Source organism: Callospermophilus lateralis, chromosome 10 (genome assembly GCF_048772815.1).
Source record: "Callospermophilus lateralis isolate mCalLat2 chromosome 10, mCalLat2.hap1, whole genome shotgun sequence".
NCBI classification, from domain to species: Eukaryota; Metazoa; Chordata; class Mammalia; order Rodentia; family Sciuridae; genus Callospermophilus; species Callospermophilus lateralis.
In genome coordinates, this window is record NC_135314.1 from 7,684,090 (window position 1) to 7,704,897 (window position 20,808).

At 46.3% G+C, this 20,808-nt stretch overlaps 1 protein-coding gene across 9 annotated transcripts in view; it reads left to right on the forward strand.

Annotated features, from left to right (window-relative positions):
- The window catches only part of Hlcs (holocarboxylase synthetase), a 190,789-nt gene that overhangs the window by 158,871 nt on the left and 11,110 nt on the right, over nucleotides 1–20,808 (forward strand). For all 9 annotated transcript variants that reach the window (XM_076868959.2, XM_076868962.2, XM_076868957.2 and 6 more), the window contains 2 exons: nucleotides 18,862–18,929; nucleotides 20,287–20,447. In XM_076868959.2, the coding sequence (XP_076725074.2) occupies nucleotides 18,862–18,929; nucleotides 20,287–20,447 (229 nt within the window). The remainder of the gene's footprint in view (nucleotides 1–18,861; nucleotides 18,930–20,286; nucleotides 20,448–20,808) is intronic.

A 20,808-nucleotide genomic window follows, 5' to 3' on the forward strand; every position in this document is an offset into this window, starting at 1 on the left:
CCCAGAGGGTTCGTTCACACACAGCTGGCCCTTAGCTGATGGCCCAGCAGGTCCAAAGCACCTTCGTGGAGAAGCACAGAAGCGCTCTTCCACAGGGCGCCAGGCTTCCGAGCAGCCTTACGTATAGGTGCTAACTCAGGGACTCCTCGTAGCGACACGTGAAGGACACAGTCTTCAAGTGAGATGCTTTCAACAACAGAGGTCGAGACAGGGATCCAAGGTCTCTCTGCTGGAAAGTCAGGAGAAGAGGCAGGGCCTGTGCCTAGCACACGCATGGCTTCTGGCTGTGCTCCGCTGCTCTAGAGTCTCCTTTGTCACCACCCCTGCATAACTTCAGTGCCGTGTTGTGCTGTGTGTTTGTTTTCTTCTGAAATTCATGTTGGACCTGAGCTTGTCTGCCCAGCTTCTCTGTTTCTCAGGGTAGGAGTGCCTGCTCCCTGTGTCTTCCTGAGCCTGCTGACGGACCCTTGTCTCTGGATGCCCTTAGAGCTGGTGTGAGAAGGGGAAAGGTAACCGCCCAAGGAAATGCCCAGAAATGAAGGGAACAGTAGAAAAGTCGATTTAACGCAAACTAGAGATCTCAACAATGTTGACCTCTTACTTGTCTCTACCATAAAGGCAGGGTTTCTCCCTCTGGTCTTTCAGTCAGTGATACAAGTACGTGGAGGACTCAAGTCCAGGCCCACGCCTCTCAGTTCCAGATGATCATGGATGCAGTCACCACGTGACTCCTTACAGAGAGAGAAGGAAAGGAAACCAACAGATGGAGGACTGGTCTGGTTCAGGTCTGGATAGCATTTTTGGGACCCTGGCCTCCCCATTCTAAGTCCCTCTGGAAAGCCTGTGTCTCTGGTGTGCCTGGGTGAATAGAGTCGACAGCCCTCTATCCCCATACCTTGCCTCATCTCACTGACCACATTCCTGGCCGCTGGTCCAGGAGGCACCTGGCATCCTAAGAGCCCTATGGCTGCAGGAGTGGGTCAGGCTATTGGTGTCATTGATTGGGAGAAATTGTTTGTCGTGGAAACTGGGCTTACATCTTACAGCTGTGCGACCCTGGCAGGTAACTGAAGTTCTCAAAGTGTTTGCCTTATCCACAAATGGGGATTGTGATAGTCCCCATCTTGGAGCCCTGTCCCAAGTATCGGATGAAACCACAGCAGACCCCACACAAGGCGGGCAGAATAAAATCAGCCATGGTGATCTTCCTCCTTTTCCTTCTCCTCATACTTAGGTGGAGTCACACAAAAGCACCATCTTTGCAAGACCCAAACCGTCAAATGTCAGTGACTTACTACCTGCTCCTTCTGCTCTGGCCACTGCTACAGTGAATGATTGATAAGCAGGTGGCAGCTGTCCCTCGTCACACAGGTGCCAAAGTGAGCTCAGGCTCCTGCATGTGACAGGAGAAAAGGCTGCTTGTCCCTCAGGCTTAGCACAAGGTCCTGCAGAGTGCAGTGGGTTGATGGAAAGGGGGCTGAGGGGACTGGTCCTGAGACTATCTCTCATTGTTACTCAATGTCCCCAGCACACTGCCAGGTAGCCCGTCTGACCGTGGGTTTTAAGGCACACCTGCCCCCTCTCTGGCCGCACACACCATGCCATACCAAAGCTGCAGTTTATTTCTTTGCTTTTCCTGTGGTCCACAGTGTGTGAAGCGGGCTGTGTCCACCCCTGCCACCCTTTCTTCTCAGCTGGTAGAGAGACATCCCATTCTAACCTGGTTTTCTTCTCTTTTTCTTTCCCTTTGGAAGAATGCTTTGAGTGGCAGAGTTTCTGAAGCCATGGACACATGGAGTTGTGTCTAGGAACACGCTCCTTGCAACAGCCACTGTCCTTGGCCTGTGGCACCCACTCACGTGGCTGGCGAGGGCCAGCCGCCTCCCAGGGTGCACAGTGCTGCGGCTAAGCCCCGCCGGCCTGTCGGCCATACTCCCCATCACTCTCTATTTCTCTCACATGGCAAAACCCACCTAGAGTAGGTTACATTTAATGGGGTGAGAAAAATCCACACGGTAAGAGAGAAGTCGCAGGTGAGGTCAAACTGCTTCCTCCCAGGAGGGAGAGCGATTTTCTCCTCTCTGGCTCCCATACCAAGGAGTCATACAAAAGAGCTCTTTTTATGTTTGATATATTGCTTTTAAAAAACAAATCCTTCATGTTTTTTTCATTTTGGGTTCATACCTCTTGGCCAGCCCAGCAGGAATCTGGCAGTCAGTTGGGCTGCTTCTCGCAAACGCTCAAAGCCGCCTCACTGGGGCCTGCTGCTCTGAGGACTCCATGTGTGGGCAGAAGGGTCCTCAGCTGTGAGGCTGGGTCTCTTCCTCCCCGTTGGTGTGTGCCGTGGGCCCTGCACTTGTTGACACTGGTCGCACATGTGGAGAGGCCTTTGCTTTTTGGCATTTACTTGAATTATCTATAATCAAGGGCACAGTGGGGTGTGTGTCGATTTTGTTTTGGACCAGCCTGTACATTGCTATCTTTTTCATTTCTATTACAATCCATGCATGCCCTAGAAGATCTTTGATTAGGCCTGTTTAGCACACTGTAAATACAAGCAAGCTTAAACTGAGGCACAGCTCCATATATTATTTCATTCATTTTATTGGCAAAGCATACTGTTCAACACATGAATTGCTTTAAAAAGAATCACGAAGCCACACCAGTGCCAGATCAATAGAGACAGGCAACCATGGTGAATTTACTGGCTTAAAAAAATTCTGCTGATCTCATAATTTTTTTGAAATGGGGAGAACACCAAAAATCTGTCTCCTGCAACCAGGCAGGAATCACATGCCCTGCAGACCGATGGAAGCCCTGCCCTTGGGAATGGCTGTGCAGCTGGGTCTTCTGACCTGCCTCCCAGCAGGACAGCCCCTGTTCGACTGAGTCACGACAGAGCAGATTGGAGCTCTTGCTGCCTTCCGCATCTTTCTCGGTGGATAAGCAGAAACATGAGACCTGGGGAGGTGGCATGAGCCCCTTCATAATCCTTCACATTCATGAGCCACTAAATTAGCCCACAAACAAACACAAATGATTTTTAATAATAATACCCACCATGGACAAGGTTTTAATGAAACAGGCATTTGTAAACCTCATTCGAACCCTGGTAAGAGTACAAATCAGAACCACCTTTTAAAAAAGCAATTTGGTAGGAGGTAACAGGAGTCAGGATAAATTCAAATCCTTGACCCAATAATCCCACTTCTAGTAACCTACCCGTAGGAAATAATCAGATATATGGAAAAACCCACACTCACAAAGATTTATAGTTAAGTTCATTATATACAGTCACTCAGTGGACTATTGTCCATCAACAGAAAGATAATAAGATAATAGAAATGCTCAGCTCAATTAAAGTAAAAAGCAGGTTGAACTTGTGGTTAATAGATTAAACTCTTAAAGCATGCCTTTGAAAAAAATAACCGAAAATATCCGCAGTGATAGTGGTCTTGTGAGAGTGAGCGGTTAAATCTTTGCTGCCTTCCAGACTGTCTGTGGTCACTCTCATAATTTTAGTCATGAATAAGTGAAATGTCCTACGTGGTTCTGGCCATGGTGAAGGAAAACATTAACTTAGTCCTCACTAATTTAGAATGCATGATTACATCAACAAGGTTGGGTTGAAATTTCCTAGTTTATAGATGCAAACAAAATTACAGGCATGGATCAAGCCAGAACTCATACTTTGGTGTAATTTTAGCCAATTAAATGTATTTGAAAGGAGTAGGACTGCATTCAAACAGCTTTTTCAGACCCTGGTGTTCTGGCTGGCTTCAAGCTGTGGGTGGCGCTGGTGAGTGAGGTGGTGTGCCCTGGGTAAGAAGCAGACGAGGCCACTGCAGGGGCTCCTGGGCCCCCATGACTGGGGTGGGGGAGCTCTTCATTGCCTTTTTCGAATAGGATAATCAAGGAGCTCAGTGGCTAGGGGGAGGGGTTCTATCATGCCTGGTAGAGCTTTCCTAATCAAAGAATGTGTTTCTGACCCTCCCCCCCACACACACACAGGGTACCCTATGAAAACAAAATCTAACTACTGGCAGCTAGAGAGCCCTGACATGGGACAGCCCCCGAAGTCTGTAGGAAGTATGAGTTATTCATCCTACCCAAAGAAGTTATTCATCCTCACTAAAAGTTCCTTTGAGTTTTTACAACTTCAGGATCCTTTTAATAACACACTCATTCTCTATAATAATCTCCAACTGTAACGAAGCACACGAGCCCCCCTCCTAGGCCCTGCCCACGGCCTCCTCTCTCCCTGGGTACAGACCTGGTCTATAGCAGGAACTTTAATCTTCCTCTTTGCATTTTAATGCTTATCGTAAAAGGTGTTATGAGAAGTTCCAGGCAGTTTCATTTTGTGAAGCACACCCAGCAATCCTGATTCCTTAGGATGTTAAGCTCCGTTTACTGTTCTTGGCTTCATGAGGGTCATTTAGTGGGCCAGTGTAGAGCAGGAGGTCTGGTGGTGTGTCCACTGAGGTCCCCTCCATGGGCAGAGGGTCACTGTGCACACCCAGACCACTGTGGGTGGGAGGGGGTGTGTCCTATCAGTTCTGCCAGCTGTGTGGGTTCCTTAGGGACCTTCCACAGGACACCTCACCAAGTACCTGGCATAGGAGCCAAGAGGACCTGGCACAGTATAGCTTCAGGAAGGTAAAATGCCATCTCTAGGAAGTGCCTCTTTTATGGAGCAGTGGCACAAAAGCTGTGTGAATCTTGCAGATGGCAATGGTGTAAGCCTATGATCAAACTCAAGCCAGCTGTGGGGAGGAGAAGCAGGCAGCCCTGTGTCCCCAGGGAGTCCTGGAAGCCCTTCTGCTGGATGGGCCCCTAGTAGGGGCCTTTCCTGGCCTGGCCATCAGCACAGGTAACTGGGCGTCATTTTAGCCAGGGACAGTAACAACCAGGATCTACACAGCACTCGATGGCTTTATCAGGTGTCTGCACAGGGCTTCTCCTGCTTCTCAGTCTTCCTCAGAGCCGCTGGTGGAAAGGGGAGAGGAGATCCCTGTTCCCTGAGAGACCTCTCTCAGGCAGGAGCACCTAGGACCGTGGGAGGTGGGCCCCGTATAAAACGGTCTTATCTGGGAGGTCTGAGCTCCTCCCTTTGAGGAGTTGGCACCAGGGAACCTTCTACCCTGACCATTTCTGGAGACAAGAACCAAGTGCCCAAGGTGTGCCACATACCCTGCTGGGGGCTCCATTGCAGGGAACCCACTTAGTCTCTCGAGATCCTATCTGTAAGGAGATCCGTGCTCAGCATGGGCAGGTGGCTGCCACGTGTGCCCCCAGTAGAGTGCCCTGGGTCTTCTGTGACCCTGGCTGTGGCGAGGGATTCCTGAACCGTAGGAGGAAGGGAGTGCCTGCTGAACTGTCCGGCACTCCTCAGAAGATGGCACCTCCCTGCCAGTGTCCTGGTGCCTCTTCTGGGGCCCTGGGGGCCTTTCTTAGGAGAAACCTCCACAGCCCCCAACACCATGTGGCAGAAGTTACAATGGAGGCCGCAGGGCCTAGACATGCCAGCACACACATGCACACGCATACACACGCACGGGCACATCACTGCGAAACATCTGAGAAACCCTTTTGCGGGTTGCTCGGTACTTCTTGGCTCCAGCAAGTTCCAGCTTTGCCCCATGAAGATGACATTATTAGCCACAAAGGCGAGCTTGACACCCACATCTCTGGTGCAGCTCAGTGTGCTCTTGGCCACCCAGTGTCTGCCCCTGGACCCTGACACCTCTATGTCCCCCTACATCTTAAGTAGCCCGGGTGACCTCATGTCGTTCATTATTCTTCCTGTCCACGCCATTGCTCCCTGGTTTGATTACTTACTGAGAATGCAACTTTGCTTATGATTTCTCTGGATTCTCCTGTAAAGCCAATATAGCATTTTAATAAATAGAAATCCCATAGATAAATATTTGCTTTTAAAACCCCACCTCACTCCCTGTCGTCATTTCAGATGGTTCAGGATGCCTTTTCCCCTTATTTTTTAAGGAAAAATGAAACAAAGAAAATGCACAGAGAGATTTATGCATTTGATTGGGGGAGGGGGAAATTAAACTTCCCATAATAGTTTTTAAATTAAATTTCATACTGGTCCAAATCCTTTCCTTCTCCACCCCTTCCTCTGATATTCCCTCACTCATTAAAGCATAGGATTTTGATGGTATTCACAGGGAAGCTGATTTACTGGAATAAAGAAGTTCTTTAAGTTTTAAATTTTGGAACATTCCCAGTGTGTCTGAACCCAGCTTTCAGATTTTACTGGCATTTTGTTGGCAGAACAGCCTCTGGAGCCTTCCTTATTTGAGCGTGTTTCCTAACACCTTTGGCGGTATGGTTCTGTGTTTTTTAGATTTAAAAAAAGAAAAAGAAAAAGTTTAAATAGAAAAGCATATACAAACATACACAGAAGACTGATTCTAAGATGTCAAGCAAAATAAAAAAGAAAGTATGTATGCGCACTTAGAAATGCACACGTGGGAAGCAGGTTCTCTTTGAAGGGCAGGAAAAGAGAGGATGAAGACAGAGACCTGGAGGGTGGCCTCAGGAAGCCTCAGGGGAGAGGATGTCCCTCTCCGCACCCCTTCCCCTCTCCTGGCAGGAGGGTCCTGCTGGAGCAGAGCGGGGGGAGAGCCCCTTCCAGGCACTAAGCCAGGTCAGTACCTCCAGCCACCAGGCCCCTGGTGGACACGGCTCCATCTCAGAGAAGGGAAACCCGACAGAGGAGAGGGGAGGCTGAGGGGACTCTAGGCAGAGTGGCAGTATCTCCAGAGAACGCCTCGGAAGAAAACTCTGCTACCTGGGCCTGAACGGACAAGGGAGGACAGAGAACTTCCCAGAGACCAAAGTGGGGAGGGGCAGGGAGGCCCCACTGAGTCCTCGAGCTAGCATGCTATGATGGGGAACCCTGCAAGAAGTCCAGCCCTCCCTATTTGCAGCCGATGTGACAGCTGGGGGGACGAGAAGCAGGCAGCCCTGTGTCCCCAGGGAGTCCTGGAAGCCCTTCTGCTGGATGGGCCCCTAGTAGGGGCCTTTCCTGGCTTGGCCATCAGCACAGGTAACTGGGCGTCATTTTAGCCAGGGACAGTAACAACCAGGATCTACATAGCACTCGATGGCTTTATCAGGTGTCTGCACAGGGCTTCTCCTGCTTCTCAGTCTTCCTCAGAGCCGCTGGTAGAGAGGGGAGAGGAGAAAGCGCAGCGCGTCCATAGTGAAACAGAACCAGACGGTGGAAGGGCTCAGAACAGGGGTGGGGGGATATAAAACACCCGCCTGCACTGGAGCCATCCAGAAGCCAACCCGGTGGGCCCGGCCCCCAGGCACAGAAGTGGAGAGATGAGTAAAAGTGGAATTGGCAGGGAGAAGTGGAAAGTAACCATTTGAAGGAAATCTGTTGGAGCCCTGGATTTTGAAGCAGCTTTAGTTCGCGGGGGCCATAAACCCAGGATGGCATGGAGCAGGTTCTGCATTGAAAAGGAGGCTCCGGTGTCCTGCTGAGGGAGGGGGAGGCTGGCTGGTCACAGAGCTGTGTGTTGATTGCTCTCTGGCAGCGTGGAGCCCAAGGGAGGCCCTGGAGAGAGGGAGAGGCCCGGAGGGAAGAAGGAAGAGTGACTAGCTGGGCAGCAGGGTGGTGGAGAAGTAGGGCAGGGGATTCCCTTGGTCACCACCCCAAAGGGCCCTGGGAAAGGTGGGACAAAGGGCCCCGTGAGGGCCGAGCAGGAGGGTGTGCTTGCCCTTCTAGAGGAAGGAAGTCAGTGCCTTCCAGTTGCCTTGTCCCCCAGAGGCTTGGCAGGCCCCTTGGCTCTGGAGGTAAGGAAACGTCTTATTACATTATTTTACATAAATTTGGTGAGGAAAACTGGCATGTTTGAAACAGAATGCCCACAAAGCACGGAAATGTCTACTCAGACACATAAGGCAGTGAATGAAGGTGGCCATTAATCTGATAGTACTCAATTTTTGAAAATTTAAGATGACTCTGTTTCAGTTCTTTAAAAAAAAAAAAAAAAAGCAAGGATCCCCTTTCAAGTTTGGGAGTTTCCAGAACTTTCCAGAAAAAAATTGTTAACTTCCCAAGACTTTTACACAAATGCATTTCAAGAGTCTGTGAGTATTTCTGTCTTTGGATTTTGTTTTGATAACAGCAAGAGACTCTTCATCGGTAAAATGACTCTGACAACCAATGGAGCTGTTGGGGTGTTTAACTGAGAATGTTATTCAAGCCGAGGGCTCAGGGACTGACTGTTGCCTGGTAACAGATACTGTTGAGTCATACACCGTCCAAAACCTTGAAGTACTTTCCAAAGAGCCAGAGAGCCCACTCTGTACCCATAGCTAAGATACCCCTTCCCAGTGGCTCATTAATTCCTCTCTTTGCAAGACTTTGGAGAAATCTTAACCTGAGTGGAAAAATGGTGCTGTGTTGGCTGGTTACTTGCTGTTGGAAGCCTGTCATATTGAGGTAGCAGTCAGAGGGTGTGTTTGCGAGTGTGTGTGCACGTGAACTATAAATAGAAAATTATTTAATGAGAAAACCCTAAAAAAAAATCCCACTAAGAACATGGCAAGGATACCACTGTCCCCACTTCTGTATAATATTTTACTGAAAGTATTGGCCCATCCAGATGGACAGTGAAGCAATTAAGTAATCGGAAAAGAAATAAAACTAACTTCATTTCCAGATAAAAGGATAGTTTACATGGGAAATCTTAGAGAACTGGTGATTCTCTAACTTAAGCAATAAAGGAATTCTAAGAGAGCAGGATATAAAATTAACAATATGTAAAAAACAAGTCTTTGTGTGCACAAAACAACTAGTTAAGAGTGTTATTATATGCATTTACAGTAGCAACAAATAAGATAGTATACCTAAGAACAAACTTAAGAAATATGTAAAATCTACATGAGATGATTTTAAATGTCTGAAAGATGCAAAAATGTATTTGAACAAATGTAAGACATTGCTCAAATTAACAAAGATGTTAGTTCTCTCAGGTTAATTTATAAATTTAATGCATTTGTTAAAAAAAAAAAAAAAGCCTCAAACTTTTCCTCAGTGCAGCTGAAATTCACCTGGAAAAGGAAATGTACAGAATGGCCAGAGAATTCGGGAAAAAAAAGAGCCACAATGGACACTGGCCTTGCCGGATTTTCAAACATGCCAGGAAGCCTCTGTAGTTAAAAATGCAGCACAGGAACATGAATGATGGACAGACCAGCAGAAGAGACTTGGGTACAGAGTAGAAGGTGTACTGACCACAGAATTCTTGACAGTGCTCCTGGGACAGTGTGACACGTGTCAGGGGTGGGGTCTGGGGAATCAGACCCGTATTGTACCTACTCAAAAATAAACTCCAAATGGGTCAGGAATCTTAAAAATAAAACTCTTTAAGTACTGGAAACAAGGGAATGCATTCCTGTCTAGGAATGGGTGAAGGAAATGGCTCTCTAGCCATGATAGAAAAATAGGCCACAATAAAAGAAAAGATTGACATATTTGACTCCAGAGAGGTTTAAAAAAAATTAAAAAAAAACCAAAAAACTTTTGTGTGGCACAAAACACCATAAGCAAAATCAAAAGTTTAATAAACGTTTAAGTTATAAACGTGAGGAGAGACTATTTGCAATACATAACATAATATTTCCTAATACACAAGGAACTCTTTAAGTAGACAAAAGACACAAACAGGTAATTCACTGTGTAGAAGGAAGGAGGAGGAACGCAAGGGAGAAGGAGGGAAGCCCCCTGCCTTATCTAGCACCCAGATTTCTTTTAAATACCATTGTCTGCTGAAGGAGCCACAGCCCCGTGGAGCAACACTGACTCCAGGGCTGGGACTGAGAATGTTCAAGATGAGGCTGGAACTTCTTACGCCTGAAGGTAGGGCAATGTGGAGAGATGACAAGGACATATTCCTAGAGCCCATTGAAAGGAACGTCTGCTGGCCAGGCTTGGGGCCATTTGAGTTTCCCAATAAGTGATGACAGGAATGGATTCTCCCTATTGAATAAGAATCCATAAGCTCATTTTGATATAAATAAATTAAAGATAATTAAGCAAGGGCAAAAGAAAAAGTTCTTTACAGTAGAACTTTAACAAATTGGTAAAAAAAAAAAAAAAGAAATAACAGAAATTTTCCATTTGATGCTCATCAAATAAATAATTGATCCAAGCAAGAATCATCCATAGAGGCCAAGATCAGAGGGTCTTCTTTTATGGGAAGCATCACCATCTGCTGTTTATTGATAGAGAGGAGAAACAGTGAGGAAACTTGACACCTTGCCACTAATGAGGGTCAAGGTAACATCACTTTTTATTCATTTATTATAATTCTGGGGGTGGGACCCAGGGCCTCAGGCCTACTAGGCCACCCTCTCTCACTGAGCTGAGCCCCCAGCCAGCATCACCAGGGTTAAAAGCCAGCCTGGCATGTCTCCTCAGACCTGTCCAGCACTGCCCCTCTGCATTTCTGCTGAAATCACAGACCCGAGTCTTATCACGAGGAGCTTCAGATCATCTCAACGGAGGGTATCTTATGAAATGACCATCCTACTCTTCAAAAATTGTCTCCATCCTGAAAGACAAGACTAAATAACTGAACCAGGGTAAAGTATGTGAAGGAGGTGTGACAACTAAATGCAGGACTGACCCTGGATTAGATCCTAGGCCACAAAGAAGGATTTGTTCTGCTCTAAAGAGCATTACCAGGAGAATGGAAATTTCTAGCTTCAATGGGAGAAAGAAATTTGAATACATACTATAGATTAGGTTGGGAGCTGGCAAACCATGGCGCTTGGCCGTTATCTGGCCTGTTCCCAGTTTTTGTGCTACTTGAGAGCTACAAATGTTTTAACATTTTTAGGAGATTGGGAAAACATGAAAAGAAATAGACTTTATATGACATTCTGGAAAAGGCAAAACTCTAGAGATGGTAAAAAGATCAGTGATTGCCAAGGGCTCAGAGAGAGGAAGGAATGAGTGAGTGGAACACAGAGGGTTTTATGGCAGTGAAACTTAACGTCATGCATGGATCAAAACACGTAACGCGGACAACGCTAGAGTAAACCCTGCTGTAAAGCATGATTTAGTTAATAATGTTCTCAGTGTTGACTCAGAAATTATAACTCAAGTATGACACCAATGTGAGGTGTTAACGACAGGGAAGCTTTCAGGGGCTGGGGGACCTGTGAGAAACTCCGTACTTTCTGCAGTTTTTCTGTAAACCTAAGTCTGCTCAAGAAAACAGAGTATTAGTTGTTAAAAAAAAAAAAAAGATAGTATGTGGTGCCCCATGAACACTACATGACATTCAGATTTCTAAGTCTCCACAAATAAGTTTTGTTGAAACAGAGGCATTGCTGGTTTTGCACTTGGACAATGGGATCGAGTTGTTGCAACCCAAACCATGTGACCTGCAAAGTCTAAAATATTTACTATCTGATCTTTACATAAAAAGTGTGCTAGCCCCTGGATTAGATCGTAGTATTATATCCCTGCTAAGTTTCTAATTTTAACAATTAAGCTGTGGTTCTCTAACACGGTACCCTGGATTTTTAGGAAAGATACACTGAAGTACATTATAGGGATAAAGAGACATATGGCCATGAATTATTCTCAAATGGTCCTGAAAAGAATTATGGATAGGCAGGCAATAGAGGAGGCATAAATGAGAAAAAGTTAAAATTTGGAAAATGTTAGATATTGAGTTAAGGCTATATAAGAATTCTTTGTATTATTCTTGCAACTTTTTTACAAGTCTAATACTTTAAAGTAAAAAATCAAACCAATCAAATAAAAACTAGCAGGGCCTTTCAACAGATCAGATTGGAATCCTGATCTCCACCTCTGCAGGCTCGTAGAAGGGGTTCTGTCTGTCTGAGACCATGTTCCCATCTATGAAGGAAAGTCCTGTTCAGCTTTGTGAGGCTTAGGTGAGATGCTGTTCATGAAGCTGTACTTATAGTGCAAAAAATATCAGCAGTGATCCTAGATGACCAGTCGACATCCCGTGCCTGCAGGAAAATGTTTCCAGGGTATCTACTTGCCACAGGTCAAGGCGAGTAAGATCCATCTTCTGAAACAGCTGCAGCATTTCCCAGTAGAGGACCTTTTTTGGGTAGATGACTCATGTTAACATTTGTGAACGCTCTTCACTGGGAGCTGGTCCACCCTGAGTTGAAGATGACAGGTGCATTTATGAGCTCTGAGCAGCCTGAAAGATGGGTTGAGAATGTTCTGTGGTCTGAAGACTTCTGGGGGAGGAGACAGGACATGGTCTGAGTCCAGTGTGCTGGGGTACCGTTAAGGCTCACCATCAGAGGTGAAACCTAGGATCAGCATCGTCTTGGAGATGTGGCCAAGAGATAGCTGGTAGCTGTGGGCACCATGAGTAGTGCAAGCTCCTTGCCTGTGTGTGCATTCAGCAATACCCTAGTCAAAGGTGGAAGGCCAGTGGTCCCAGACATCTGGTATTAATGGTGAAGTGTCAGAGTGAGAAACAAGGATTTGTGTCCATCTTGTTGAATAATGCAGACCAACATTAGTAAGTGCTTGACTTACTGGAAGGGTGCCTTATTCTGGACCCAAAGAACTCGGTCCTTTGAACAGTGGAGTGGGTTAGCAGGAGTGTGGATGCTGTCATGATGTTGGAGGTGAGGAAGATGAACCAAAACACACACACACACACACACACACACACACACACACACACACAAGCTGTGAATGGTTGGAATGCTAGGAGATATGAAAATCAAACAGGCCCTGAGGGGGGTGGGGCTGATCCGCAAGCGTCCATTAGTGGAAGTGCAGGTGGAGCCCCAGATTGGGGAGCACACAGGCAGGAGTGTGATGATGTCATTCTCAGACAGTCCAGATTCCCAACAGTCATCCAGTTGGACACCAAAAGAGGAAAGGGGGTCTGAGCTTAGGCATACTAAAAAGGAGGGTCGGTGCGGGGCTGTGTGGCTTTCAAGGTCAAATCTAGAACATGGCGGAAGAGTCATTAACAGACTGTTGCGACCAGAGTCTCGCTGACCCCTATTATTCCTAGGCGACAGCCTAAACAAAGTCCACAGAGAAGCTTGTTCCACCAGTGGCTCATAGCTTTACTAAGTGGGTTCAGAGCCCCTAGAATTGGAAATGAAGATTTGGGTCCCGGTTGCTAGTAGTGTGGGTGTGTAGGCCCGAGACATCAGGAGGTGGCTAGACAAGAGAGGCACCATCTTAGAATTTTTAAAGAGACCTAAAACACTGCCCCCCTTCCCCATCTCACATATCCTCTGCATCCCAAGGAGGAAGAGGTCACAGGAGGCCTTCTTATCTCCTGGCAGAGGGAAGAGCTAAGGTGTGCCTGTCAAAGACACTTTGTGTATTCCGTTAAATTTCATTTAACCAGAACTGCACAGAGTTTCTGTCTGTAGGTGACTGAGGGGATTTAGATGGAGATCATATCAGCACTGGGGTTTCAGCCCAGATCTCTGATCCGGAGTCTCCACTCTACCTCCGTGTTTCCAGAGTTCCTTGGGAACCTTTCCTTGGCTGTCAGGAGGGATAGCCCCAGTGTCCCTGGGCAGCACATACTCCCCAGGACCAGCAACTTGCCCATGCACACAGCCTCCAGGTCAGCAGTACCCAGTCAGAAGAGGGCCAGGTCCACACCAGGCCACGTCCCCACCCTGCGCAGCCTCCAGCGGCCACTCCCCATTATAGGTGGGGGTGTGTTTGTAGCAAAAACCACTGTTCATTTTCTTCCAAAAAACAATACAGTGCACTCTTGCCTAGAAAGCAATTAAAAATAATAATAATAATCAATTGTGCAGTTCAAGTGAAAACTTTTAAAAAATAAAATATCTTGATATTTTGTATTTTTAGCTTTTAAAAAAAAGTACTGCACAAATAGAATGATTAGTTTTCACAATGTAAAACACTTAAAAGACTATTTTGATGGGGGTCTGGGGCTGTAGCTCAGTGGTAGAGTGCTCGCCTCGCATGCGTAAGGCCCTGGGTTCAATCCTCAGCACCACATACAAATAAATAAGTAAAATGAAGACACTGTGTCCATCTACAACTGAAAAAATATTTTTAAAAAAGACTAGTTTTGAATTGGGGGTTGGCACTTTTTCCTTCACACCGCACATGTGCCCACGGGCTGTGATGGGTAAGGATTCATCTGCTAACAAACTGTTTTAAAAACCAAAGTAAGTCATGAGCCCTTGGACTGCCAGGGTCCCCTTGCCTCCCCTCTTCTGGCCCACTGGTGGAAGACCTGGGGGCAGCCTGGGAATGTACGTCTCTCTGCACGCTGAGAACCAAGGCAGAACCAAGACCAGGTGCCAAACGTCGGGGAGGAACAACACAGAAAGCGCAGCTCACTCCAGGCGCCCTCAGGCTGAGGGACCCAGGAGTCACCAGGCTCCGCACCCACCCGGATGGAGACTCCAGGTACTGCCTGGGAGTGGGATCCCCTGGAGGGTGGTGGGGTTCCTTCCTCCAGAGAAAGCTGCTCAACATCTCTTTAGGAAAGAGGCTGTCCCCGCACCAGGGCACCCCATAACTGGGCCTTGGCGTGCTGCCCTCGCATGGGGAATGAGTGAAGGACAGGCATGGCCACGTGTTTCATGGGGGCTGCTGGGAGACTCTGGAGCCTGGGAGAGCCTCATGTGCCCTGTTCTCACATGATCTCTCCAGAGAGGAGGGGGCATCTCACCAGCAAGTGAACTGGTGGGTGAGGCTTACCCTACGTAAAAGTTAAGTTTAAATAAATCTTTTTATAAACAATGTCTTTCCTGATAGTAAAATAGCTGCAGTCCAAATATTGAAATATTGGAAATTCCAGAAAAAGTGTAAAAAAAAAAAAAGGAAATAAAAAGGAAATAAAAGTCTCTTGGAATCTAACCACCCTGAGATTACATAAAGAAGAGATTTAAGCATCATATAATTCTACCTCTATCCTCTGGAGATAACCACTGTTAATATATGCCCTGTATTCTTCTATAAAGACATACTTTATATAAAGGGAATCATATTATGCTACCAGTTTTTAAGACTTTAAAAAATAAAGCTTATGGATATAGTGATAATTGCGATAACTGTTCATCTAGAACATCATTTTAATAGCTCCAAAATAAAAATTTTCTAGTCCTCAGGAAATTATCTTGTAAGACATGTCTTTGTGTTTTGTTTTTTTTAAAGGAGAAAAATTCTAGAGTATATACTTAAAAGAGAAGAGGGACTTACCTGGGTGACTTATTTTCCGCTTTCTGCTTTTTAATTTTTTTCAAATAATTCCTTAAGAAAACCACTTAATGTTTAATGTGGTATTCCTCACAGTTTTTAAAAGTGTATTTTCTAACATCAGTGGCATCATGGTGTGTTGGGATTTTGCACCCTGAGTGAACTACCTGCTATAGTCCAGTGGCATTTGCCCACGTCACTGAGGGCTGCAGGGTACTGTATCATGTGGGACCTAGGTTCTTTTTCATCCCTCTATGGTGGACCATTTAGCTTTTTCTTGAGTTTTCAAAATGTATCAGTAATGCCACCACGAATAGTTCCATGCCTGAATTATTTTGTTTTCCCATCTGAATACTACTCCTTAGAAGCCAGTTCTAGAGATATAGTCACTGAGTCAGAGAATATAAAGATTTGTAGGCTGCCATTCATACGGACAGACTGGTTTGGGGATTTCTGCTCACTGGTTACCATCAAACAGGCTCTGACTTGTTAGCTGTGGAGTGCTGCAGATTATCCAACCATGGGTGATTGTCTGGGTTATTATTAAAGCAGATCTTTTGGTCTTAGTCCCTGAAATACTTATGAATAATTAATTACTGATATTATATATAAACATAAAAACCATGCTTTTTAATCCCCCCAAATTAAAAATAATTCTTAAATTAAAAGGTAATCTGGGGCTGGGGTTGTGGCTCAGTGGTAGAGCACTCACCTAGCACGTGCTGGGTTCGATTCTCAGCACCGCATAAACATAAGTAAACAAAATAAAGGTATTGTGTCCAACTACAATTAAAAAATAAAACAAAGGTAATTTATCATATTAGAGACAGTTTTTAAGAAAGAAAAAAAATCATCCTAATATAACCACCATTACCATTTTACCAGCTCTCTCCCTCCCTTTTCTAGGAATTTTACATAGAAGGAATAAAGTATAAATCTTGCTCTTTGTAACATTGTATTGCAGGTTTGGCATCCATGCTGCTCTACAGTCTTCCTAACTGTCATTTGTAACAAGTACAAATTGTTCCATCAGCTTAGATACCATAATTCAGTCACCCATTCCCCCAGTGAACCCTTATGTCACTTCCAGGTTTTTCCTTTCCCAATGCTCTGGTGAATGTGGACTCTTCCTTAGGCTGAGATCCTCCAAGTGGATGGAGTAGGTCTGAATTTAAACTTTTGTTCATTCAGAGTTTTTCCTAATTCTTCCTGGCCTTCTGGATGACTCTTAAGTATGATGACTCTTAAACATCCTAATGACCAGGCAGAAATTGGGTCTTTCCTTTGGCAGAGCCCACCTGGGGCCACCGTGACTCACTCAGTGCCCAGGGGGCCCTGGAAGGTCCAGATGCAGAACTCGAGGATGTAGACAGGTCTTTCCTTGGGTGCCCCTTTGGTACAAAGGTGAATGCACACAGTCACCACTCACAGGAACCTTCGCCAGCCAGGAAAGAAAATGCACCAAGGCCAGGAGGTCATCGTTATGTAACCTTGAACTTTTTTTTTTCCTCCTTTTGTAAAGGTATAAACTACGAAGGATGGAAATATATTTATGGTTTCTTTTTTCTGCTAAAGCAAACTGCGGCAGCTTTGTTTTCAGAAATGCAAAATTGACAAAGTTCATAAATGCTTCTTTGTTGACTGTGAGCCGTGTGGTTTGGCCCCCAGAGTTATCTCAGATAGCACAAATAAATCTGGCGGCCTCCAGTTGTCTCAGACTAAGCATTAGCTCCTTCCCTGGTTGTCTCCCTCCTTGCAGAATTTCCTCTGGGCCTTCAGCACACAGGCTCAGTCCTCTCATTAATATGCCCTGTTAACTGCTGCCAAACCTCTAGCAGTTGAGTGCATGTGTTCCCTTAATCATTCCTCTTTGTTCTGGAAGCTTGTGTTTGGTTTCTGAACCACCCTGTTTCCCTTCACCCCTTCCACCATCACCATCACTAGCGCTAGCATTTGACCGTCTCCTGTCTGTTTATTTAAAGAACATCCTAGATTGCCTGCAATCCAGAGAGCCTCTGCAATCTGCTCACAATGTGCTAAATAGCTCCCAGCCCAAGCCCTGGGCCTCAGGAACCCAGGCGAAGGGTCGCTGGGACCCTCTAGAAAGCAGAGGTTCCTGGAAGACAATGTTAACTCCCCACACAGTCAAAGACTCCTTCTCAGGACTTTCTGCCAGTCCAGCACAAGAAAAGGACGCTTTATTCTTGGAGCCCAGAAGTGCATAGGCACACCCCATCTCAATGGGTTATTCACGGTGTCCAAGAGAAATACTTGCGGGGCTGTGTTCCATGTGAGATGGAAGTAGGACGGGCCCCTGGATGGCTTGCCCAGAGTGCCCAGTGCCCGCCCCAGCAGCACAGGGGAGCACAACTGTCCCACCAGACAAGCCTTGCCCCGGGTGACCTGGGATCTCCTTAACAAGTGAAGGGTCCTCAGTGCCCCTCTGAGCTCCACCAGCAGGTGGAGCTCTGTGAGTCCTTGGGTCACGGGAACACTGTTGCTTTGCTCTACTTTTAAGTATTTTTCTTCTTTTCCCAAGTTCAGACATTTGGGAAGTTCCATGCAATTTCTTTAACCTGTAGGACAGGAAGGAGAGCTGCTGAGGGCAGGGGCTTTCTTTAGAGCCCCTCTCTCCTCACAGGGTACTGTGGAGCCCTGGAGATTGATCATTGGAAACTTTTTGTTAACACAAAATACCAGCTCTCCCTCCTCCAGGCCCTGCCGCTCTCCTACCTCAGAAGAAAATACTGCAGAGTGTCCCTCCCAGCTGCACTGCAAACGGGCAGACTTGAATTTTGCTGGGAGCTCTGTGTGCTCAGTACCAGATGGGCAACTACATGGAAGACAGAGGAAAGGTCCAACGCATAGTTAAAATACGAAGAGCGTAGTTTGGAGGAAATTCTCAGAGTGAGGGGTTTTGTGTGTTTTTGTCTTTTCTGGGAAAAAAAAAAAAAAAAAAGCTAATGTTGACTCCTTAGGTGGAGACGACGGGGTGCACTTTCCTCCCAGTCCCCCAAAGGGAAGTTTGTATTCTTTTAAATGAAACTATTTTAAAAGCAGGACTAAAGCCTAAAATGATCCAGGTTCTCCCAGGTTCTCAGAAGGTGTAGATTTATTTACTACAGTTAAAGCATAATTAGTTCTCAGGGGATGGTGTATCTTTTAAACGTCTTTATTGCCACCATATTGGTTTTCTGAATAATCAGAAACTTCTGTTGTGATTGTGTACTGGTGTTTGAACAGAAACTCACCATAAGTAGAAACAAATGTCAGCAATTGCTAGTTGTCACTTGAGCAGAGTACATGCACCAGAGGGGAAGAAAGAACTTGGTGAAATATTCCTAAGACGGAGCATCTGACACAGTCTTGAGGACACTGACAGGTGCCTCTGTCCCTCGTCTGCGCTCGGTGCCCTTGGGAATTTCTTCAGCTCTGGTGGGCATTCTCACTGCAGAGGCTGTGAAGGAGGGCAGAGCCCTTCCAGCTGTGCGACTCCACTTCCTTGGCCACACGCACACTGGTGAACACAAGCCCTGTCCCCTCCTGTCGGAGCTGGGCTCCTCCTGCACGATTCCCTGTTCCAGCTGACCAGTTTTTCCCACCGTTTGCAGGTTGATGTTTGAGATGCCACAGGAAATGGGCTTAATTGCCATTGCAGTCCGGCAAACCCAGGGCAAAGGTCAGTCATCTTTTGTTGTTTTTCTTTGCTAAAATCTATGATTCTCTTGGCCAGAGAGCCCACTGATCTTGTGTGCTCATCACTGAGACAACTTGAGTTGGAGTCTTTCCCATTTTCACAGCCCTCTGAAATGGGGCCAGAGGGACGGAAACCGTGTTGGGAAGCGTTAGCCTCAGCTGAATCAAAATACTCTCTCAACGGCCAAAATACTCTCTCAACGGCCATGTAGGTTGGTCACTCGACATTTGCTTCTCAACCACGGGCCTACATTTTGTAAATTCTTCTCTCTGATGTGTTCTGGTCTTTGCATTTGTAGATCATAACTGTGTTAGGTTTGTTTTCCTGAAGGTCCTCCCGAGGGTTCTTCTATGTCTCTAAGTATCATGTGGAAGGGCTTCTCGCTTGTGGATTCCCACCCTAACCAGCACTGGGATTTTCATGTAGTGGACACCAGATCAATGATCTTTTGCAAAGTGACCACAGAAGCAGGGTGCTGCTTGGGCCTCTTCCACCTGCTGGTCTTGGAACAAGAGCCTGGATCCTCCAGAGCCCATGTGCGGTCTGCCCCAGGTTCCTTGCCCAGTGTCTGCAAGAGACACCAGCAGGTTGGCCCTGCCCCTCCTGATCCCCAGCCAGGCCCACGGAGTATACTTTTAGCTCTCAGAGGCTCGTGTAGCTTTTTCAGAAGAAGCAGAGAAATAAAAATCTGTTATTTTGCACTTATTCCTCTCGAACATAGCTCAATAAGAAAAAAAAAATGATTCAAAACTATGGGACTCAGTATGGTGGATTTTTAAAGACATTCTAAAAGAACTTTGATTAATCATACTTCTCATTCTGATCATTTTACTTTCCTAAATTAAATTTTAAGAAAAGTAACAACTCAGAGAGTTAACGTTAGGGGTCATTTTTTAAAAACTACTTTCTTGAGATAACCAGCATGTGGTATACAGTCCCCCCACTTGAAAGCAAACTGCTGTGGTGTTTAGTAATGTTCACTGGATTGTGTGGACAACCCCATAACAGGATCACTTTGAAAAAGTGGCTTGCAGAACTTCTCCTGGATCAGTGTAGACTGCTCCAGTTTCCCAGCATGTCTGTCTCCACCTGTGACCAGCAGTGAGAATGAGGCAGGCCGATGTTCAGACACTGTAAGATTCAGTCATCAGAGCATAAATGATATGCCACGGGGGCAGAGCATGATGTCAATTAAGAGAAACCCTTTCAGCAACACAGCTTCAAGTTTCACAGTGCCCTTCTGATTACTGAGTTCTCCCCAGAATACTAAGCGGGGCACTCTCCCACCTCAGAGCGTCCATTTGGTGAAGCACTAGATTCCCAATGGTCTGTGTTCCAGGGCGGGGACCGAATGCCTGGCTGAGCCCCGTGGGCTGTGCCCTTTCTACTGTGCTGGTCTCCATCCCCCTGAGGTCTCAGCTGGGACAGAGGATTCCGTTTGTGCAGCACCTGATGTCCCTCGCCGTTGTGGAGGCAGTGCGGTCCGTTCCCGAGTATCAGGTACGTGTAGTTCAGCTCCCTCTTACCTTCTTATTGAGCCTGCAGAGCTCGGCCTGTTTGGTTTGTGGCATGTGTTTGCAGAATTGGCAGCTGGACTCCAACCTCCACCTGCCCTTTGCTGGCTGCAGAGTGGAGTTTTACAAGCACCACCAGGTGTCTCTGCTGGCCCCACCAGAGTGCCTGTGTCCCCCAGAATGCTGTGTCCTTCCTGTTTGTCAGCTTTCTTGCTTTCCTTTCTTCTTTCTGATGGAGTACTGGATGGGAGCTATTTTTCTGTGTTTTCTGTTAAAAAGTCTTATTTTATGGACTAAAAAAACCCCCTTCTCGTTTCCTACCTGCGTTTACCATTGTCTCTGCCCAG